Source organism: Haliotis rufescens, unplaced genomic scaffold, assembly GCF_023055435.1.
Source record: "Haliotis rufescens isolate VD_foot unplaced genomic scaffold, xgHalRufe1.0.p SCAF_7, whole genome shotgun sequence".
Classification (NCBI taxonomy): domain Eukaryota; kingdom Metazoa; phylum Mollusca; class Gastropoda; order Lepetellida; family Haliotidae; genus Haliotis; species Haliotis rufescens.
In genome coordinates this window covers 34,774,014-34,798,002 of record NW_025964361.1, presented here as the reverse complement: position 1 = coordinate 34,798,002, position 23,989 = coordinate 34,774,014, and the positions used below count along the sequence as shown (strand labels likewise).

The 23,989-nt window shown below is 43.0% G+C and overlaps 2 protein-coding genes across 24 annotated transcripts in view; both read right to left on the bottom strand.

The window, feature by feature from the left end:
* LOC124117060 (CD109 antigen-like) overlaps window positions 1–18,393 on the bottom strand; it is an 87,089-nt gene extending 68,696 nt beyond the window's left edge. For 7 of the 15 annotated variants that reach the window (XM_048387581.1, XM_048387574.1, XM_048387571.1 and 4 more), the window contains exons 1-18: window positions 18,298–18,392; window positions 17,380–17,441; window positions 13,262–13,416; window positions 13,108–13,133; window positions 11,074–11,227; window positions 9,508–9,578; window positions 9,148–9,273; window positions 8,648–8,687; window positions 7,924–8,008; window positions 7,053–7,167; window positions 5,394–5,621; window positions 4,701–4,925; window positions 3,595–3,693; window positions 3,100–3,162; window positions 2,780–2,965; window positions 2,284–2,433; window positions 1,697–1,870; window positions 1,159–1,216 (exon numbers count right to left, since the gene is read on the bottom strand). In XM_048387581.1, the coding sequence (XP_048243538.1) occupies window positions 1,159–1,216; window positions 1,697–1,870; window positions 2,284–2,433; window positions 2,780–2,965; window positions 3,100–3,162; window positions 3,595–3,693; window positions 4,701–4,925; window positions 5,394–5,621; window positions 7,053–7,167; window positions 7,924–8,008; window positions 8,648–8,687; window positions 9,148–9,273; window positions 9,508–9,578; window positions 11,074–11,227; window positions 13,108–13,133; window positions 13,262–13,416; window positions 17,380–17,432 (2,008 nt within the window). In that variant the 5' untranslated portion in view covers window positions 17,433–17,441; window positions 18,298–18,392. Of the gene's footprint in view, window positions 1–549; window positions 689–1,158; window positions 1,217–1,696; window positions 1,871–2,283; window positions 2,434–2,779; window positions 2,966–3,099; window positions 3,163–3,594; window positions 3,694–4,700; window positions 4,926–5,393; window positions 5,622–7,052; window positions 7,168–7,923; window positions 8,009–8,647; window positions 8,688–9,147; window positions 9,274–9,507; window positions 9,579–11,073; window positions 11,228–13,107; window positions 13,134–13,261; window positions 13,417–17,379; window positions 17,442–18,297 lie in introns of all 15 variants that reach the window. The other 8 variants (XM_048387582.1, XM_048387578.1, XM_048387580.1 and 5 more) reach the window with 3 other exon arrangements.
* A 3,580-nt stretch (window positions 18,394–21,973) lies between these two features.
* Window positions 21,974–23,989, bottom strand: part of LOC125376074 (CD109 antigen-like) — a 45,248-nt gene continuing 43,232 nt past the window's right edge. For all 9 annotated transcript variants that reach the window (XM_048387568.1, XM_048387569.1, XM_048387567.1 and 6 more), the window contains 3 exons: window positions 23,682–23,784; window positions 23,002–23,087; window positions 21,974–22,118 (listed from right to left, as the gene is read on the bottom strand). In XM_048387568.1, coding sequence (XP_048243525.1) covers window positions 22,101–22,118; window positions 23,002–23,087; window positions 23,682–23,784 — 207 coding nt within the window. In that variant the 3' untranslated portion in view covers window positions 21,974–22,100. The remainder of the gene's footprint in view (window positions 22,119–23,001; window positions 23,088–23,681; window positions 23,785–23,989) is intronic.

Below are 23,989 nucleotides of genomic sequence, written 5' to 3'. Positions count from 1 at the left end.
ACTCAGGCGACGTCTCATGACGTTTCCCCAATTAACATGTTTAATTTAGAACCAAATATGTCCAACAAAATAAACGTTGAACTGTGTCAACAGACCATGTCCTGGTAAGGTAAAGATCATAGCCATGGCGATCACTCATTCAGTTTCACTGTTAGGATGCAATGCTTCTAATCTTCCCTGATCAAAGCAGTAAAGTTATGGTCAAGTCGTTTTATCCTAGCAGGCGTGAGGGCAAAACGCTAAGGTAAGACTAAGAGTCTGTCAGTTCACCAAAATAATGCATGTGGCCATGTTTTCGGGAACAAAGATTAATACAAGGGCCACACGATCATTCCCTGGTTTTAGAGTCTGTTTCAGGAAAGCACACAGTTATGACAGGCGCGTATTACGAAGGCGTTGTGTCTATATCGGCAATCACGGTCGCGGTATTGTTTAAAATTGCGGAGGATGTCATTGGGTAGAACACAACAGCCAGAGCAAATGAAGCGCAGCAGCACAACTCCAGGGGAGACAGGGATATAATGGGGTATATATTCCTTCTGTAACTACCCGCTGGTCTTGTTGGTCCACAGCCAAGTTTCAGGGAAATCAGACCGAATTTTCTCAACTTCCTTCAGAGCAGCTGTTTGATGAGCCACTCCTCCAGGGAGCGGGCCAGCCATTCCCTTCTCGAAATACCGCACCGGATCTGACGTCACCCATAACCAATTATTAATGGGAACATGCCCGGCGTAAATAGATTATATGGTTTATTGCAATTAGGGGTTTTGTGATACTTAGTGAGGGGCATCGTGGTGAGATCTCGTCTATAATTGGGGTGCCTCGGAGACACATTTGTTCAGCTACTGCATAGAACATATTCGCTGGAAGGAGGAACAAAACGGTGTTGCTGGTTTTCTGGACATCCAGCTTGTGTGTATGTGTGTGTGTGTGTGTGTGTGTGTGTCTTTTGTTAATGTTTTATTCGGAATCGAAACGACGACATTTCTGTTATTGATGGATAAGTGATGTGGTGATTCCGTCGATTAGATGATAATTAACTTTATTTGGCATTAAGATGAATAACGGTTTTGTATTGAATGTTGTTTTATATATGTTTGTTATTTTTATATATGTTTGTTATATGACATGTTTTTATATATAATTTTTTTAACTTACAGTAGGGCTTGACGTATTTGTACACAAGAGCATCAGTCATCACAGCCACCCCTGAGTTCTGGAATAAAATATGTATATTTCTAGTCATGGTAATATTGTTTTGTAGCTTCGAAACACGTAGAGAACGCACAGTATAGACTGAGCCTTTTAGTCATTGTAATATTTAACTGCCTCAATAACCGGAAAATGTGTGAGACAAGAAAATCCCGACTTCTATGTACAGCTACGTATAGAGTAAATGCATCAATATAACAATTCACTTTTTCTACCAGTACAGATAAACACAATTAAGAAATACCAATGGAAAACGTATCCATTGAAGTCAACTACGCTAGAACTCAGGCAATGTTTAAAGTCAATGTTCTCAAATGTGTTTATCAAACGCAGTCAACCTCGGAGTAATACTGATTATACTTAAAATAATATATATATTTTTGACGAGAGGAACGAAGAAAAGGAAAACAACATTCCCTTCCGATTTGTGTTCGCGTGAAAAGCGACAGCTAACAGCCTGTGGTGTTGCCTAACGGTTACATACCTGGAAGATCTGGTTGGCGTCACTTCCGCCATAGTAGGTGGGGAATCCCCACCAGCCTCCCCAGGGTAGGACCATCCTCTTCCGGCGAGCAACAGCACCCAGAGGAATGGGGCCTCCAAATCCTCCTCCACCTACACTCTTGATAGTGTCGTATGACTTCAGTTCACTGATAACCTGTGATCAAACGGATCATAAAAATAGTGCTTCAAGATGAAATGTGTCAGTGGTTAGACTGTAGAATTTGCTTTTTTGTGCCGGGTAACACTTGGCCACACAGCGAACAACCTGGGAATGTGTGAATCAACTCAAAGCCTAATATCACCTTGACCTACCTTGTACTGTGAGAGTCATGTCGCCACTAGAAAAACGTGGCTATGCCTTGTCCTTCTGATATTGTCTACGTCATGTTAGCAATAACCCCTGTGTTCCCTTGACCTACCCCAGACTGTGTGTGTCATGTCGGCATCAGACATTGTAGGACCTTGACCTATCCCAGACCGTGTCATGTCGGCATCAGACATTGTAGGACCTAGACCTATCTCAGACAGTGTCGTGTCGTCACCAGACTTTATAGGACCTTGACCTACCTCAGACTGCGTGATGTCATTTCCGGACTTGAGGAGGAGGACGCTCTGGTCTACGGCCAGGAGGTTGACCAGGGACTGGGGGTCAGCGGTGACCTGTACATTGACACTGTCACCAGGCTGGGCAGTTGTCTTGTCCATAGAGATAGACACCTGGAGTCAAAAATACAACTGAGTGACGCTGAGTGGCCATAGTCAGGCTGAAAGTAATAGTAATGACATCTACAGCTCTTTTACACTGTAAGGGACCGATCATTTGATATTGGGGGAGGTGGGGGCTTGGATTTTATCGAAAAAAGCAAATATGCTTCAGTCCATGGATTAAATTGTCTGCCACAAAAGTGCCATTGTTGCAAGGTGTTTTTCCTAAAACCATATTCAGGCTCATAATTTTAATTAAAAAATATTTGGTTTTGCAGAAGTATGATCAGTCCCAAAGTAGCCTTATCCCGATAAACTCATAATATTCAACTTAATATCGGACTATTGCAGTGCTTACCTTGTTCTCAAACGCGCCATCCACATCGAAGCTGACGCTGTCGGTGACAATCTCTCCATCTTTCCTGACGTAATACACAATGATCCGGGCATTAGGCGCCATCTTGGATGTAACCGGGATGGAAAATGATGCGAGGTTTGCTTTGTCGATGTAGCCAGTGGCCACGATGGAACCACGAGACATTACCTGGAATGAATATCAGGTAAAGTTAGCATCTGGACAAGAGGAGCAGGCACGTATGACCAACATGAACGCTTCAATCTCACTTTCTGTTTTAATCTGAGATACTAAAGTATCTATTTGTGTTGTACACAACCTACCTGGTAGAACAGCTCACTGATGGATTCGGTGACCTTGACGTCGAAATTCACATTGCTTCCGGCCTGTAAAACACAAACAAATTCTGTCATTACGATTCATTCAAATATCATTTGACGTCTACTTTTGTTTTCGACGCAATCTGCCACGTTCCTACATTGCGCCCCCCGACACCTCTATAAAAGTACATACGTCTGTGAACTCACATAAAATATAAACGCCGACCAAATTAGTGGTGAGACTAACATGAATGGATCCCATGATTGCCGTAAAAGGTGACTATGCTTGTCGTAAGAGGCGATTAACGGGATCGGGTGGTCAGGTTCGCTGCATGTATGTCATCGTATTCTAATTGCGTGGATCGTTGTTCGAAATATCAATCACTGGATTGTCAGGTCCAGACTGGATTATTTACAGTCCGCCGTCATATATATATTGCTGATCATGGCGTTAAGCAACAAACAAACAAAACATTCACAGAGACCTGAGATACTTACTGAAAGTTGTTGCGATTTCAGGAGCAGCTGGATGTAGTTGTCACTCGGTGAGTAGCTCTTCTCGATGGACTTGCTGGAGGAAACCTTGCCATACTTTACCTACAACCAAGACCATAGATATGTCTTTGTCGGACGAATTCTTGAAGGAGAACTATTACAAATTATATCGAAAGGAAAAGTGTGATTGAATACGCGGTTTTTGTATTTTTCATTTAGAATCATTTTCTGATGGACAACCAATATGAATCTTAATATCATTAAAATATTTTCTACTCCGATTTGATACCCCTCTGCCTTAAGATCTGACATAGGGGGTCACGTCGGGAGATCTTTCAAATAAACTTTCATTCTAGGTACTAACGAAGCATTCGGATCAGTATATGTGCTTTTTGTATCTCGAAAATGAGCGTAAAAGGGCAGTTCCAAATTGACAAAAAGAAGGTTGTTTTTGTTCTGAGGGTTTTCATTTGTTCCGAGCTTTTGGAAAATAGAGACAATGGGTGGTAAATCAACTTACCAAGCAGAAACTGCGACTGACAACATGTAGTCAAACGGTGACAAGATACGAATTAGAGCAGCCGTATCGATTTAGAAAGCTGAGTGATGAGATCCTTTGTTTGAATTGGGCGGTCAATAAAGGTGTATTTAATGTGATTTTCTGCTTTCTACGGCTTGGCATATCTTGATGGAAAGAATCGGGGCAAATATATGATTATAATGGCATTGAACTTGTCTGTAGCTGCATGTTACTGTAACCTGGGTGGCACAGGTGGCCCAGTCGTCTAAGGCGCCGCGATTCGCTGTGCAGAGTTGCGTTCCTTGGGCACGCCAGAAACCTATGATTGTGGGTTCGAATCCCAGTTCGCCCCGATTATGTTTCTAGGTTTGTCAGCACCATAGCCGTGCTCGTGGGTTTCACCGAAGTGGTAAACGTCTGAGACCTGCATCACTTCGGGCTTTCCTCCCAAATTAAGCTGACACGCCGCGATATAACTGGAATACTGTTAAACCCAACTCACTCTCTCACTCTCACTCACTACCGTAACCTGACAACACGCTACTGCATCGCCTCTAGGTCTGGTTAACTACATACTGGTTGTACTTACTGTAAGACTGACGCTGCTAGCATTGGCGGGGATGTGGACTTCAATGGGCACAAGCCCTGTGTCTGGGACTGAGAAAGTTTGGTCCGGGATGGTGTAGGAAGTCGTTCTGGGGTAGTAGAAGGCGGGAGTGGTCGTCTGTTTGATCTGACTGGTCACTCTTGTGCTCACGGTCACCCGCTGGGTGCTTGTCTGGACTGGGCGACCGTCTTGTTGCTGGACTTGCAGCTGCGGAAACACAACGATGATGACCAATGAATGTAATTATGACTCAGTGTCAGCAACCCTTTCAGAACATAATATACGTCATAAGTGAAGAAGTGACATTTGGAAAGGGACATCTTACAAATCAACAGCAGCTTCCATAAAATCAGTTAATTTAAGAAAAGATCATTGTGTTAATCATTTAGTTTTTTTACGTGACAATTTAACAGTATAACTTCTTTAAGTGGCATTTAGAAGTTGGTGTGATGAAGTAAGACAAGTTCTATGGATGAACAACTTCTTTATTACAATTAGTTGGACGTTTCGGTGTTTCGGTGTTGTTTAGCACTATCCATCACTTGCTTGATAAAGGTGTTAGGATCTACACCGAAACGTCGCACTAATTGTAATAAAGAAGTTGTTCATCCATAGAACTAGTCTTACTTAATTTAACAGTAGTTTTGTTCTGTGAAGCGGACTGTTTCAACTCACATAGGCGATGTATTTGAGACCCGGCTTGAAAGTCTTGGGGTCCGACGGGGCGAAGGACAGTTTGGTTGCGTACTGGTAGATCTTGACCGTGCTGGATCCATTCAGTGTTATACCAGTCAAGCCCTCCGTCACATTGGCGGTCACCTCGATCTTTTGGTTATTCAGGCCATTAGGGAACACCTTCTTCATGTCAGCAAGGGATAGCGTCACCTTGCTCTCGCCATCAATCTGGAAAAATGCATCACATGTCGATATAGTAGCGATAAAAAGGGAAGGAAGCAAATAGCCAAGGATTCAACCCGAAACACTATTTGCTACAGCTGCAGCTACTACATATGTCCCTACTACACCTACAATACCTCTGTCATTTACTGTTCCAACTACATCAACGACTTAAAACACGTTGAAGACTTCTACGACCAATACGCATGTACTACTACTACGACCAATACGCATGGACTACGACATGGACCAATACGCATGTATTACTACATGGACCAATACGCATGTACTATTACTAAGACCAATACGTATATACCAATCCTTAGACAATACGCATGCATTACTACAACGACCAATACGCATGTACCATTTCTAAAACCAATACGCATGTACTACTTCTACTACGACCAAAACCCTGTACCACTACAACGACCAATACGCATGCGCCATTCATGCGACCAACACGCATGTACTACTATTACGAGCAACACACATGTGCTACTATTACGAGCAACACACATGTGCTACTATTACGAGCAACACACATGTGCTACTACTACGACCAATACGCATATGCTATTACTGCGACCAACACACATGTACTACTATTACGAGCAACACACATGTGCTACTATTACGAGCAACACACATGTGCTACTATTACAAGCAACACACATGTGCTACTACTACAACGCCCAACACGCATGTACTTCTTATACGATCAATACGCATATACTAGTACTACGACCAATATATGCATGTACTGCTACTACGACCACAGATCATGTACTACTACTACTACTACTACTACTACTACTACCACTACTACGGACAATACGCATGTACTACTACTACGACAATACGCATCTACTAGTACGACCAATACACTTAAACTACTTCTGAATTTACTTCTTCGACGTGTACTGGGAGGAGAATGAATACTACTACGAATACGAATACTCCGGCAACAACGACCACTTCTAATTCTACTACAGCAACAACTACTATGAAGGCTACGACTTCATCTACGTGGACTACGTCTACAACTACGACGACTACCTCTATAACTGAGGCCGTTGCTACTACTGCTACTACTGCTACTGCAACTGTTCATATTATTGTTGCTATCACTACTAATTGCCACTACCATGTACATAAGTCGACCCGTGAAGATCTGGGGTACAATAGGTCTTCAGCAACCTATGCTTTCCCTAAAAGGCGACTATGCTTGTCGTAAGAAGCAACTAACGGGTTCGGGTAGTCAGGCTCGCTGACTTGGCTGATTCATGTCATCGTATCCCAATTGCTTGGATCGATGCTCATGATATCAGTCACTTGATTGTCTGGTCCAGACTCGATTACTTACAGACCGCCGTCATATAGATATATTGCTGAGTGTGGCGTTAAACAACAAACGAACAAACATAAGTAACTCACAGCCATTGTCTTCGTGATCATGGGCTCCGCTCCGTGGTAGTTCCAGGGCCGGTAGTATCGCTCCAACTTGGCCTCCAAGTTGATCGTTCCCTTTACCGGCTTGCCATAGGTGTACCTGGATAAGAAGCCATCAGTGATGAGATAACGAAACACTGGTCAACCTGTTTTACAGAGGGTAATTTTGACGGAAAACAGGCAGGGAAACATTCTCCCGAAAGTAACCCCATTTTGTGTTCCGGGGCAGAACATGTGCCTAGTTTGTGTTTAACGCCACACTCATCAATATTATATATCATGAGCTGCGACCTACACGGTTGGTTGGTTTGGTTGGTGTTTTACGCCGCACTCAGCAATATTCCAGCTATATGACGGCGGTCTGTAAATAATCGAGTCTGGACCAGACAATCCAGTGATTGATATCATGAGCATCGATCCACGCAATTGGGATCGATGACATGCTTCAACCAAGTCAGCGAGCCTGACCACCCGAGCGACCCACACCGTCGGGATATGTTAATTCGCCATCAACCAAGTTACCGAGCCTGACCATCTGATCCGATTACTTTTTAAGATCAGCATAGGTTGCTAGTGATAGATTTTGACTCGGAATCCTCCGTTTCTCAATTTATTCGCCTCTTACGACTAGAAATGGGGTGATGGGCACTTATTCTATTTCGGAGATAAAAACAATTTCGTGTTAGCCGATGTCGCGGACCTTGAAGTCGTTATGTGATGAGAACATAGCTGAATACAAAAACAGCTAAACCTCAACTCTTACCAAGATCACCTGACGTCAGTTGCATGTGAAATAAGTTCACTTGGAATACTTGTAACCCTCCAACAGTACAATGGAAAGACACTCTTGACTTACTTGGCTTTGACTGTGGCAGTGATGTGGTCGTCAGACACAAGTCCATAGCTTGGTAGCTCTACTGTTACCTCGAATTTGGGCAAAACTGAAAGAACGAAAACCGTTCAGTGATTATCATGTACAATGACAGATACATTATGAGTGAGTTGTAGTCAGCTATGTTTCAGCTTCATCTTCGAATCCCGGTTCACCCCGATTATGTTTCTAGGTTTGTCAGCACAATACTCGTGCTCGTCGGTTTCACCGAGGTGGTAAACGTCTGAGGCCTGCGTCACTTCGGGCTTTCCTCCCACATTAAGCTGACACGCCATGATGTAACTGGAATACTGTTAAAAGCGGCATTAAACTCAACTCACTCACCCAAGCTTCATCAGGGGCTTGAACATGATCGAATATGGACAGGACAAACAGGTTACTGAAAGCATGAATTACGATCCACACAATCGTGGAACAATGACACAAAACTCGCCAAGACACTGTGCCCGATGAACGACGCTCAACTTTAGTCAGATTGTGATTAATTGCAAACATGCCCTTCTAATCTGATGAGTCAGTCGGGTGTCCTCGTAGTTCTGAAGCGTCCGTACGTAACGCTCGCCATCCGCGTTCAAGTAACCTCTTGAGTTTACCGTGAAACAGCTGAATATTGTTAACACGTTGTAAACCAAAACTCGTAACCTCATTCACTAAATCAGTCGGAGAAATGTTCTTGTATAAATCCTACCATATTCAGCGATGGTGAACACCTTCTCTTCTGTCACAGCCTGCAAGACATACAGATTCACAATTATCACCAAGTTACGGATTTTTCAATATAGATGTAATAAATACATTATTAATGACATATGAACGATGAATGTATGTAGGCACGTTCAGTTCTTTGGAGGTGACGTGACATAGGGTTTGAGGTCACGTCCAAGAACGGTGTGTGTGTGTGTGTGTGTGTCCGGACTGATGTCCATTTTATAGTTCTAGCCCACTGAGATACCATGCCACAGACTAACATGCATACCCCCTTCAGACACAGAAAAATGACTCCGAGCCGACCAGTCATTGTTTTAGTGCCAGGCAGGGTAACAACAAGTACCATCTTTTAAGGTCTTTTTGGTATGGCGCGGCCGGGGATCGAACCCCGGACCTTCCGCACTCCGGGTGGACGCTCTACCACTACACCACGGAGGCGACCTCAGTTCTTAGTCAGAGATAATGGGGTAAACTACTTACACCGGCTGTGACCTTGATCTTCCAGTCACCGAGTACAGGTTGGCTGGAGGTGGGGAGGTAGTTTGTGTTGACGCCGCTAGCGTCCTTCACTGCCACCCACTGCTTGATTTTGTTTGAGTTGGGATCCTGTAAACATTGAAACACATGGTGTATTTACACATGACGACGATGCAGAGACTCTGGGATATTATCACAAATTAAAATATATTGTCTACATAATTATTTGTAAATATTATTTCGATTTTTTTTTAATGTATGTCCAACATAGAATTGTGTATTGGCACATTGTCAACAATTAATGAATTGCTGTTTGCTTAATTTTAAAAGAAATAATTTGTAAAGCCGTAAGATGTTACTCACGAAGATGTCGATGTTCATGTCGCCGGTGTACAGTTTCATGTCGGGGAACATGGCAAAGGCCCGGAAATGGACTGAAATTAACGAATGCAATAATTTTAGATCCACATCGCAAAGTAATTTGGCGTCATATATGAAGAGGAAATTACCAACCAGAACCACTGTTTTCTACTCGCACCATACCCGTAAGGGTCGGTCGGGTAGCCTAGTGGTTAAAGCGTTCGCTCGTCACGCGGAAGACCCGAGTTCGATTCCCGACATGGGTACAATGTGTGAAGCCCATTTCTGGTGTCCCCCGCCGTGATATTGCTGGAATATTGCTAAAAGTGGCGTGAAACCAAACTCACTCATTCACCCATACTCGTGCTTTTTTGTTTCAATGACCTGAAACGCTGTTTATTTCTTGGCCGCGAAACCTCTGAAATACTGTTCACAATGATGGAAACCCCAAACACATTAAACCCCTAAATACCAATTCATTAATGTGCGTATGTCAACTAATGCACTCACTAGCATGATATATAAATATCATTAATCAATTGAGGTCTTACTAAACAGCGTCCGGGGAACAATCAGCAACATTTGCTGGGTGGCAACCGTTGTTGTTGTAAAGGCGTTTCTTGGGAGCAGTGCAAGTCGTGGCACCACCCTAAGTGCGAGGGGCAGTCAGATGGGGAGTTGGATATATACATAGGCACCTTCGACAGAAGGCTGACGCTTCATGATCAGCAGTTATACGTCTTATTCATCACAAAATAGTTGGACCCTCCGGACTGATGAATAGCAATGGCTCCTACCAATTCCAACTGAATCAAATGGAACTAGAAGACCCTGTGTTCCACAACTGTTCCTGATTTCGATTCTTACCATTTTAACAGGTCATGTCAGAACGACGTTTCGCGAACTTTGACCGATCAATTAAATAACCAGTTAACAAGATATCGACAGCACGGGTTTGAAACTGGCGTCTTCCATACTACGCTACAAAAAATACAAGGACAAAATTCTGGATTTACAATTTGAAGACTGGCTGTAAGAACAGGTCATTCCACATTCTGGAAGTACTTCACTCAAGCTATGCAAGTCTCTTTTGTTTCAAATGTTTATCCCACTGAAGCAAGAGACAGACGATGATATGGAGGGAATCAGTCGTACATCCCGTTACTTCATCGGAATACTCCGTGTTCACCTTTCCGAAGTTGCATGATTAGAAAAAGTATTCCGATCACTTTCCAAATCTGTTAAGCGGCGCTTTGATTGGTCGTTCTGGCGTGACCGGTAATGTGATGCTTTGTTTGTTTGTTTGTTTAACGCCGCACTCAGCTATATTCCAGCTATATGACGGCGTTCTGTATATAATCGAGTCCGGACCAGACACTCCTGTGATTGCGTAATGGGATGTCTTCAGATGATTGTTTAGCGGTAGCGAAAACCAAGATGTGATTTTAATGAGCTTGTTAAATTACTCCCGGACGTCTTATTAAACCTCGCGGACGCTCCGGGGCGCTCTCGGACGCTCCCTGACTTTTAAACAGTAGGCCCCGTAAATTATCTCTTTCGTCGACTGACCTGTTTGACCAGGCTTGTACATGGCCTTGTCCGTCTGGATGAAGATGGACATGCTCTTGTGGTTGTAGGTCAGCGTTGTCTCGTTACTGAAGGTCAAACCACCACTTCCTGTCACCTTCAGCTTGTAGCTTCCGCTTTTGAGATCTTTGGGAACCTGATCATGCAAGGAGTCAAATGTGATCCTAATTCAAAAAGTGTTTCTACAGTGAATATAGATATCCACATCAAATAATGCATTACCAAACCAAACAATAATAGTGATAGAGGTAGACACGAGCAAATGAACCAGATGAGACAGTGTTATTTAACGTCACAACCAGCAACATGATGGCCTGTACAAAATCTTTGCTTTTTTCTTGTTTAACGCCACACTCAGCAATATTCCAGCCCCATGACGGCGGTCTGTAAATAATCAAGTCTGGACCAGACAATCCAATAACTGACATTATGAGCATCGAGCAATTGGGATACGATGAGATGCATCAACCAAGTCAGCGAGCCTGACCACCCGATCCCGTTAGTCACCTCTTACGACAAGCATGGTCGCTTTTTACGGCAACCATGGGTTGCTGAAGTCCTATTCAAACCCGGATCCTATTCAAACATCAGTGAGTGAGTGAGTGGGTGGGTGAGCATGGTTTTACGCCGCTTTTAGCAATATTCCAGCAATATCACAGCGGGGGACACCAGAAATGGGCTTCACACATTGTACCCATGTCGGGAATCGAACCCGGGTCTTCAGCGTGACGAGCGAACGCTTTAACCACTAGGCTACCCGACCGCCCCTGATCCACATCAAAAAGTGGTCCAACTAACCAGCAGAGATCCACGCCGTCAGGGTACGATGACACACACTCACCTAATTCTCATATTGTAGCTATAACTACCCGATCCTCGGAACTACTTTATCCAGGAGCCTACACATAATATAGACTTTGGGGAGATTTATTTATCATATAATGGGTAGGTTTCTCGACAGGATAAAGCCAACGGATAAAAACGATATCCGTTGGGGTCATATGCGATTAGAGATGCAAATATCAAAGGTTAAGTAGGACTACTTTCACTTTTTATAAACAAACATGGCGTCGCCCTCGTCATTCGGCGATCGAGTCAGAATTAACCATCGGGAATTTGGATAAACTACAGGGATAATTGCTATCATTATAAAAAAAACAGACTAATATACTGAAAATCAGTGTCTAACTGTGACGTAGCAAAGGCATTTTATAAGTTTTGCAACTTTGGAGATATAAATTACGAAACAATTTTGCGAGGGTACGAGGCCTAGCCAAGCGGGATCAGTAGCCATATCTGTGTTTGTAGACTTCTGCGGCTTGAAACCTTCTCCACAAATTAAATAGTTGGATTTGGCCGAAATATGTTTGAATTGTTACCTTGTTTCGTTTTGTCGCTGTGTGTATATCTGACTACACTTCTTAACGTTATGACAGGACAGACCGACTGTCAACAACGTCTGACCGTGGCCGTGACGTCTCATAGACTAGGGTTAGAGTAGCTTCCCTTTGACAAAGGGCAGTTACTCTAGCGGACAGACCGATGGATTGCCGCGAAAGGCAATTAAAGACAACTGTTGTTTTGCGTATATGCTGCTTCGCCACTGTATAAGAAACAGATTTCAGTTGAAACCATATTGGCTTCACTCACTGTCCGACTGACACATCACTTACCCTGTGACGTAATAAATATTAATGCGCGCATTCCAGGAAAACTCGCAATGTTTGGGTAATGTTTGTGAGAGAGGGAAAGCGATTTTAAAGCACAGAATTAAAGAATGACATTATATGATAAAGAGGTCATCACGCTTGTGTGTTTGGGGGATGGTAAATATCCTGTATTAGGAATAAACACTTTGTATTTAACTCGCCAAGGCTTGCTAAATACAATGTTTATTCCTAATGCAGGATATTGACCATCCCCAAACACACTCGCGTGATAACCTCTATTGGTGATGAATAACTCGATCCGTATATTAATATAAAACAATAGAATAAATAAAATGGTTCTAATTACCTTGATGGTTATACTTTGGGGCTGACCTGTAAATAAAAATCTCTATTGATTTTCAAAAAACAATGTGTATAGCTACATAGGTTATAGGATACTCGGATACTATTGGTTTGTTAACAAATAGCGATAATAATGGTCATTCTGAATGGTTACCTACCTTGCACAAGAACTCCGCTTGCAGAAGCGATGGATTGCGTCCCCTTAACGAGCGCGGCCTTGACATTGACGTTAGCGGTGGCTTTGAGGATGTTGGCACTGACCTCAAAATCCATGCCCGGTCTGACGGATGTCGGGGAGAGCACGACATAGGAACTGGAACCCAAATGCCATTTCTATATTTGATCTATACCTGGTCGACATATGCATGAACTACATCATATTGAGACTATTCTCCTATATCGAGGCGTGAGTTTAACGTCGCAAATATTGAGTGAGGGAGTTGGGTTTAACGTCGCTTTTAACGATATCAGTAAGGAAGTTGGGTTTACGCAACTTTGGACAGTATGTCAGTAAATTCACGTTGTGTGAGCTTCGTGTGAAGGAGTGAGTGGTATTGTTCAACGCCGCTTTTAGCAATATTCCAGCAATATCACGGCGGGGGACACCAGAAATGGACTTCAAACATTGTACCCATGTCGGGAATCGAACCCGGGTCTTCGGCGTGACGAGCGAACGCTTTAAACACTAGGCTACCCGACCGCCCCTCGTGTGAAGGAAAGCCCCAGTGATGCAGGTCTTACACGTTTACCACTTAAAGTACTACCAATCCTTGATACATAGCCATGACGAATCTAGGATTCGAACACACGCTTCTGACACACTTAAGGACGCAATTCTGTAGAGCATGCCGTAGACGCCTGGGCCACCCGTGCCTCCTACACGTATATTAATGATATGATGATAACGACGTAATGACACAGGACTGTCCACCATTGAATATGCAAAATACGGCTGCTAAACACGCGATCACAATACGAAAGGGTGCACGGGTGGCAGAGTTGCGCCCCTTGGGAACGCCAGAAACCTATGATCGTGTCTGCATCATTTCGGGCTTTCCTCCCACAGTATGCCGACACGCTGTGATATAACTGGAATACTGTTCAAAGCGTCGTTAAACCCAACTCACTCACTCACTCAAAGCGGCGTTACACCAAACGCACTCCAGTGTACTGTAAGTGTGCACGGTAAACCTGACCTGGATGACCAGCTATCAATGTTTCTGTAACTCTTAAATCTGAAACGTCAATCAAGATTGTCGTGCGGTACACACAAAACCAAAGAGATTTACACAGTTGACATGGCCTTACTTAACTCATCATCAAGTCGAGAGACATATCTTTCCATTAATCTTGAAGGTTTTCATCTGACACGCCGTGATACAACTGGTAAACTGTTCAAAGAGGCGTTAAACCAAACTCACTCACAATACAAAATGTAGGGCACGTTGCTGCGACCCCTGACACTGATACAAGTATAGGTTGCTGAAAACCTATTCTACCCCAGAATCTTCACAGGTCAAAATATCTGTGTCAATAAATATGCCTGTACAGGCTGCATTGGCAGATTTACGGCTTCACTGCATTATTTTGAAAATTGAGCTCCACCTTACATTTGTCGATGAGGCAACACAAGTCGATACCGTGCGTTTCCCAACTGCAATGTTATTAAGCATTGCACCATGTCCGTATGTGAAGTGAGTGGCTACGTTTAAGCGCCACCTTTGACGGCATTCCAGCACGACGGAGTACACCAAAAATGAATTTTCCCCATTTTTCCCATGTTGGTCATCGAATCAAGGCCTACTGCGCGAGTCGCGAAGGCTTTTAACACCAGGCAAGGCTACCACCCCTGTCTACTGTCTATCAATTGACTGAGTGAGTGTGGTTTTACGCCGCATTGGGCAATATTCCAGCAATATCACTGTGGGGAAATGGACACATTCTACCCATGTGGAGAATCGGACCCAGGTGCGGCGTGACGAGCGAACGCTTTAACTTACCAGGCTAGTCAGCAGCTCCTGTGTCTATCACGGTAACAGAGACACATACCCTACACCACTGTTTCCTACTTGTCGTGCGCCCGTGAAGATCCGGGGTAAAATAGGTCTTCAGCAACCCATGCTTGCCGTAAAAGACGACTATACTTGTCGTAAGAGGCGGCTAACAAGACAGGGTGGTCAGGCCCGCTGACTTGGTTGATGCATATCATCGCATCCCAATTGCGTGGATAGATGCTCATGATGTCGATCACTGGATTGTGTGGTCCAGACTCGATTATTTACACACCACCGAAACATAGTTGGGTATACTGCTGAGTGCGGCGTTACACAGCAAACAAACAAACTTCTTATCGTGGTTTACGGATGTGTTACAGTATTTAGAAGCGTGTTGCTATAGTAGTCGAAACAAAGAGAAAACTAAAATTGCCAAAAATATATTGTCTTTAGCGACCTTTAACAGTAAACAGCCGAGGCGTAGGGTGACAAATGTAATGAAAGACTGTCTAAGTGACTCGTGGCACAAGCGACAGTTATTTACACACATCGACGCAGCAATGTCTAGTACTTCGGGGTAAAGCGAGTTATCTAAATGTTTGTGGACGTACTGAGACCTGTGAGAGGACGAAACAAAGAAATGTCTTCACGTAAAACCTGCCCGCTAAATCTCGCATCAGTACATTATACATGAGGCTAGCTCATTGCGTGTCAAGGTTCAAACGTGAGTGTAGGTTAACCAGTCTGTTGTCATGGTTATCGGCAAGGCCGCGGCCAGTTTGAAACAGTAGCCTTGGTCAATCCGTAAATTTTGTTAAATGTTTGTTGACACCAAAATAAGTCATATATAGTTAAGAATGTCCACTGCGTTTGCATTAAACGAAACAACTCAAATATTTCAAAAAACCAAGCCAGGGTATTCTCAAAGGCCACCGGGGACTGTGTAGCCAATAATATAAATGTCAAAATGTCATGCGTCTATTCTTCTGGAGTATTGCGACACATCACGTGTAAACACATCAAAATGCTTCTACAGTAATCCTCGCAAACTCAAATAGTTTATTTGCTTGTAATATCCGTAAAGGGTGTGATTGGTCCGGGCGCATCCGTGTTGAATCATCACGGCGAATAAGCGCTGCGGTGATAGCGATAATGGCAGACTTAATACACATGGAATTTGTGTAAAACAATATTTACTCGCTGAATACACAAACCTTGCCGATTCGTTACAGGGTGATTAAATGTTTACACTGATGGACATGTAACCAGGGTAACATTTATCAGGTGATTAATTAAATTCCTAGTCTCGTGGTTAAAGCGATCCATCGTCATATTGGAAGCCGGGCTTATTTCGTCACAATGGTACGATGTGATTTGTTTGTTTGTTTGTTGTTTAACGCCGCACTCAGCAAAATTCCAGCTATATGACGGCGGTCTGTAAATAATCGAGTCTGGACCAGACAATCCAGTGATTGGCATCATGAGCATCGATCCACGCCATTGGGATATGATGATATGCACCAACCAAGGCAGCGAGCCTAACCACCCGATCCCGTTGGTCGCCTCTTACGGCAAGCATGGGTTGCTGAAGACCTATTCTACCCCGGATCTTATCGAGTTTGGGTACAATGTGATAAGTCCACTTAAGTATGGCGTTCATCCATTCTCATCTACTCACCTCGACTTAAACAACCTTTAAACAAGTTATGTTTAAGCCGAAATTGAAACATCCATTTAGTGTAAAATTCTCGAACTTTGGTTGCAAAAATATGCTATGGTCTTTGGGATCAGTGTTCTGATAGAGCTCAGAAAAGTCAACGCTTGTGTCCTGCGCGGTGGTTTCGTTTTATGTTTTATGTTTTATGTTTTATTTTTGGTAAAATGACCAGCAGTTGTAATGAGGAACAGGTGAATCTTTGTTAAAAGTATTTTTTTGAAATTCGACACCCGTTGCCTGGGTCCAAGTCGCATTACTATTGCCACCGCTTTATAGCAGAGTTTAAGGAATAAGGCACCAAGATACACGAGATCATATCTAGGTACAGTGGGGCTATGTTAACTCGAAGACTCGGTGACAATCGAACATAATATTCTACATGTCGATTTCGAGACAAGCGAAGTGCCAATATTGGACAATAGTTCTGTTGAGACTCTGATGGAACCACTAGTCACTTCGGTTAAACGATATTTCGATATAGTGGAGTTCAATTTAACGAGGTTTTATTGTTATGTTTGTGTATTGATAAACTAAAGCCTATTTGTGAAATAAAATGTATACTTACTCTTTGGCGAACGTCGCCCCCAGGAGGACAACTAGGACGAAGAACTTCAGCATCGTGGCTACCTGGAAAACAAGAAGAGAAGTGAACTTTGGTTTGAACACAGAAATGTACCTCACATTCATTTACGTTGTTTGAAATATTACCGTGTGCCGACTGACATTTGATAGCAATGCACCGGATCTGTGACCACCAACAGGAAATTACGACAATACTGCAAACGATTGTTTTTTTTATTAAATTGAAAGACATCGTGTAACTTGATTTTACATCTCGATATTATCAATGTCCTTACTGACAGAAGTCATTACCTAATCTCGTTAAGCCGGTGATTAAATACAAATAGTTCCCTTCAACCTGGTGTGTTAAGTCCGAGAAATGCAATAAATGAAATTGTGAATTTGTTGACAGCTCTATTTCACGAGTTAATTGCACTTTTATAATACTAAGGCATTGAGTTGACAACTATCCATGCACAGCTATATATATGAAAACGCCAAATCAATGAAATATTTAATGTCCGAAAACGGAAATAAAAGAGCTGTCAAAATCTCGATGGCTCAATTTTGAGAATGGATTTCAATTCTGTAATGGCAAACGTTTTCATTAAATAAGCATTAATATAGCGCGAAATTAGAACGCCTCGCCGCTGAACTTTTCTCAGTAATCGATTTTCAGTTAAATATAGATTTACATAATACTGATATGAGATTAAAAACTCAGAAGATTCTGAAAGTTTTCTCAATCACCAAATCGTGATCATATACATGCCGGTCCAGGTAATGGAATTTTTTTGTGAAACAATCGTCTGCAAAAGTGCGTATGCAGTACTCGGTACTTTCAGGATATCAAATGAAAAGGCAAGGTCGTGGAGAAAGTGTACGGGGATCCCACACGACCGTTGTACCCAAAGTTCCTCACCTTAACAAAGTCAGCCCCTCAGCTCATCTGGGCCAAAAGCGGGTGGTCTTATATAGCGTCCCCACGGGGAGATAAAGCAGGTGACCGACCATATCTCAAGTGTTTTTAAATATGTTCCTTTTAGCTGACAGGGTACACACACCACGAGATTACACGTGTGACATTCAACTCTACCCGCCGAGTTGATTCCCTCCAACAGGGCTGATCACATTCAACTCTACCCGCCGAGTTGACTCCCTCTACCCGGGCTGATCACATTCAGCTCTACCCGCCGAGTTGATTCCCTCCAACAGGGCTGATCACATTCAACTCTACCCGCCGAGTTGATTCCCTCCAACAGGGCTGATCACATTCAGCTCTACCCGCCGAGTTGATTCCCTCCAACAGGGCTGATCACATTCAGCTCTACCCGCCGAGTTGATTCCCTCCAACAGGGCTGATCACATTCAGCTCTACCCGCCGAGTTGATTCCCTCCAACAGGGCTGATCACATTCAACTCTACCCGCCGAGTTGACTCCCTCTACCCGAGCTGATCACATTGAACTCTACCCGCCGAGTTGATTCCCTCCACCAGGGCTGATCACATTCAACTCTACCCGCCGAGTTGATTCCCTCCAACAGGGCTGATCACATTCAACTCTACCCGCCAAGTTGACTCCCTCTACCAGGGCTGATCACATTGAACTCTACCCGCCGAGTTGATTCCCTCCACCAGGGCTGATCACATTCAACTCTACCCGCCGAGTTGATTCCCTCCAACAGGGCTGATCACATTCAACTCTACCCGCCGAGTTGATTCCCCCAACCAGGGCTGATCACATGCAGCTCTTCCCGCCGAGTTGATTCTCTCCAACAGGGCTGATCACATTCAGCTCTATATATGGTTTAACGCAATTAATTCCAGCAATATCACGGCGGGGGACACCCATGAAGGGAATCGAACGTCTTCGGCGTGACGAGCGAACACTTTAGCCACCAGGCAACCCACCGCCCTAGTTAGTATTAGTATTTGTGTGGGGTGGAGCGGCGTTTAAAGCGCATACAAAGTAAGACCTTCATGCGTTATAGTCTGTGACATTCGTAAATGCAGCGTTTATCAATTTCCATTTATTGAGATACACTTGTACCCCCGGAGATGCATGGATTTAAATACAATATTTGTATGGCATCGATATTCAAATTGCATTCATCCGGTTTATTTTTTGCACCTGCATTATATATGAAAACGGGTTTATACTGTACAAAACTGATATATTAGGGTCGTTACAACCAAAATATCTGCAATCGAAGCAAATTTATTGTACTGAGATGCGATCTCCAACTTTGCTGAAGATGTTTGATGATGTTAGTTAATGAATCTTCATGATAACACGAAATATGACGATTCAACTCATGATAAGGTGTTCATACATTTGAAATTGGCCAACAAGGGTATGGATTTAATTAATTAAGGAAATATCTTCCAAAATAAATATATGTTTCAAAATCAAGATATCATACTCCTATACCAACACCATTGCATCCAAAAATTTCGAAACAAAAAGTCATGCAAAATGCATTCGATGGTACATCCAGCAAATGTGTTTGCAAATACACCCACATTCCTATGCACCTGCTGAACATATCATCACTGGTTATCGCTAGTTTTTGGAAGGATTCACAAGCTCCATGAGAATTTCTATGACTTCAAATTACCACTTTTGTCACAAAACTCATTTCTTACAGTTCTTGCTGAATGAAGTGGACATGGTAACCATTGTTGGTGCATTCAGACCCGTTGCACGTCATCGTACTCCAGCCGCTCGGGACGTTGCTCATAGTATTGATCACTTGATGGTCTGGTCCTGATTATTTTCAGGTTCCGTCTCAGCTTGAATATTGCTGAGGACGGATGCAAGGAAACAACTAAGTCATCCATCAATACACAGTTCCAGTTGTAAAGAACTATTCAGAGACCTATTCAGAAAGTAGCATGTTTTTACAGATTTATAATGATACGGTTTTTCCATTTTTGTGTGTTCAGCTGCATCCCTCATGTATGTTCGGAACCTATGCTAGGGGGTTCGAATCGCACTGGTTATAGTCTTTGGTTTGTCAGCAGCTTGCCAGTGCCCGTGGATTTCAACAAGCTAGTCAACGTCTAAGACCTGCGTTACATCAGGCTTTCCTTACGCTGCGAGTTAACTAAAATACTGTTCAAGTAAACCAGTTGTAAACACGAACATTCTTTTGGAGGTTTTGATGAGTCATTTGATTAATTATCTTTAGCATTCATTCATCCATGTTGATTATTATGTGCATGTACAGTGTCATGTTGACACATCTATATCCACCTACCAATTGCAACAATTGTGTTGGGAGAAGACAAACAGGCTGTAATCCCTTGAATTCATTGACAATCATACCTTCAAACAACCTATTCATGAATATCTGTAGTGTGCCTGCCGTGATGGAGATATTCGTTATCTACGGAAGTGAGATATACAGAGAAACGACCACGGGATAGTCACCACCTCATTTAAATCAGATGTTAGTTCTTGCTACTGCTTCACAAAGGTCTAAGGACATCCCCTTACGGGGTCACGTCAGAACGATCTTTCACCCGACCAATCAGAGCGCCACCTACCAGATCAGGAAAGTGACAGTCGAAATATGTTTTCTAATCATGCAACCTCGAAAAGGTTAACACGGGTTATTCCGAACGACAGGTACGGGCTGTACGACGGCTGAAATTGTCGAACGTCTCTCGCTTCAATGGGATAAACATTTGAACGAAAGAGACTTTGCATAGCCCATGGGAAGTACAGTAAACTACGGTTATAACGAAGTCAAAGGGACCACTAATTTTAGTTCGATATAACCGCAGTTCGTTATAAGCATATATACAGCACAAATACAGCAATTGACCGGGACCATACATAAAGTTCGTTATATCCTTCAGCTCGTTATAAGCGTGTTCGTTATAAACGTAGTTTACTGTACTGCCATATAGTCTCGGCCATCTATTAGACATTCCAGAATTTTCTTTTGTTCAGTTTTCAAATTTTGAATCAAGAACTTCGTCAAAATATATTTCAAAGCGACGTAGTCTGGAATGGAAGTCGCCAGTTTGTCACTAGTGCCGTATAGCTCAAGAAAACTGCTTTCTGATTGGCTAATGTCGACTTCTTGTTAGTTATTTCATTGGTCGGTCAAAGTTCGCGAAAGGTCGTTCTGACGTGACCTGTAATGGGATGTGATCAGACCTTTGTTTTGCGATGGCGAGGACTAAGATCTGATTTTATAAAGATTGGAGAGTCATATGTATGTCATGTGTATACCGTTTTTAATTTGAACAAAATCAGTAAATGCGCTATCGTGTCACTGGGTTTTCTGGTCTATCACTGGTACTGGTCGTATCACTGGCCCCACAGAGTATTGTTCTGCGGGTGTCAGGCAACAAACAAGCACTTACTTTTTATGCACATTCTGTGAGTGTGGGTGCTACCGGTAGGGTGGGACACGCCTACCCATTTCGCGAACACTCTGGCATCATCACTGATTTTTTTGTGCACAATTCATTTAATTTTAACCGCTATTTTTCCTTATACGCCACATGCTATTTGTTTCGGCGAAAAATCGAGATGTGATATTCTCTGCCGATGACGTTGTGATAAATTCAATACAAACAAAGAGTATGTTTATAATGGACATTTTATTACATAAACGCGCAACATGAAATGTGTAGAACACATTCTTCCTTCTTGATGTCTCCGAATGTGACGTGATCTTCTCTGTGTGGTGATTCTCTCAGTGAGTGTGTTCATCTCCCGGCCTTGGCCTAGAAATACAGACGTCAAAGTTGTCAAATAATTTCTGCAGTGAAATCTTGCACACATCACACAAATAATGCACACATAGTCTGCCGTTCAACCATACACACATCACGCAGCTGATACACACGTAGTCTGCCGTGCAACCATACACACATCACACAGTTGATGCACACATTGTCTGCCGTGCAACCATACACACATCACACAGCTGATGCACACATTGTCTGCCGTGCAACCATACACACACCACACAGTTAATGCACACATTGTCTACCGTGCAACCATACACACATCACACAGCTGATGCACACATTGTCTGCAGGAAAATCATACTGACAGACATAATTAAGGGAACATGTACTAATGGAAGCCTGTGTGTGCTCTACCACGGTATATATTACATCGTAACTCCCCTGAAACTGACTTGAGTTCATCGACAAGGTAGTGCGTCATCAAGACGAGACAACACCCAAACCCAGTTGTCTGTTTACCTGGTTTTGTTCACATATCTTCGATTATATTATACAGATACAGTAAACTACGGTTATAACGAACTCAAAGGGACCACTAATTTTATTTCCTAATAACCGTAGTTTGTTAAAAGTATGTATACAGCAATTGGCCTGGACAAAGAAATAGGTTCGTTATATCGGTCATTTCGTTATAAACGCAGTTTACTGTACAGTACAATGTGAAGTGCATTTAAGGAATGGATAACAATATAACATATCATCATCGTTAGACCATAGGACTATAAATGTAGCAAGATCAAAATATCAATTCTTGTATTTAATCTCCCAGGTGATATTCAGTTATCCGGGGTCGCGGTGTAGTTTTTTACATCAAAGGTTTTCGATGTGTTATACCTAACATCACATCAGAACTCACCACGCAGTTTTCACACTCCACACACACGCTACAGATGTTGGCATTCTTCAGAAGCTTGGACTGGTAGAACGCTGTCACCTGATTGGCTGAAAAAGGAAATGAACGCATTCTATTGGCAGATGGCAGTGTGCTTTGTAAGTGCAACATAATCCTAAAGGTTTTAATGTTCAGAGGCAATGTCCTGAATGAGTGAGCAGACACACGCATTATTCTGTTTTGGTTTTGTTTGTTGTTAAACGCCGCACTATTCCAGCTATATAACGGCGGTCTGCAAATAATCGAGTCTGGATCAGACAGTCCAGTGATTGACCTCATGAGCATCGATCCACGCAATTGGGATAGATGACATGCATCAACCACGTCAGCGAACCGGACCAACCGATCCCGTTAGACATCTGTCTACTACTCACTGTGGGTGGTTGTAACGCCTCTTTGAACAGTATTTGATTTAAATCACAGCATGTTAACTAAATGTGCGCGAAAAGTCAAAATTGGCGTTTACAGCTATTATGAAACCCATGATCACAAATGTGCTGCTGACGGACCTTGAATCATATAGAGGGCGAGTTACGTGATTCGACCACATGTTCAGCGGTCCCGGTGCGACTAAGGGACGTAACTCCAACATCTCATTGCGGCGCCTCGGACACACATCGATAATGATAGAATTTGACACTTACTTGGCTCATAGTAGTCGTAGACTCTGACAGGAACGGGCTGTGACTTGGCTACAAGACCTGTTCTCTGGAGGGTGACGGACAGACACACTGGGGTGGTCCCGATCTGTGACATTAGCAGAGTCGAGTTAGTAACACAAACAGTAGAATCTTGTCATAAAGTTTTGTTCCAGTAAGGCCAATGTGCACAATACCATTGTAGCGCTGAATATTTTAAAATTATTTTAAGCTGGATTGTAATTATTAAGGGTGAGGTGGGTCGAACTGAGGCTTAACATCGCGTTCAAGGTTGTTGCACGTGTGCGTATGTG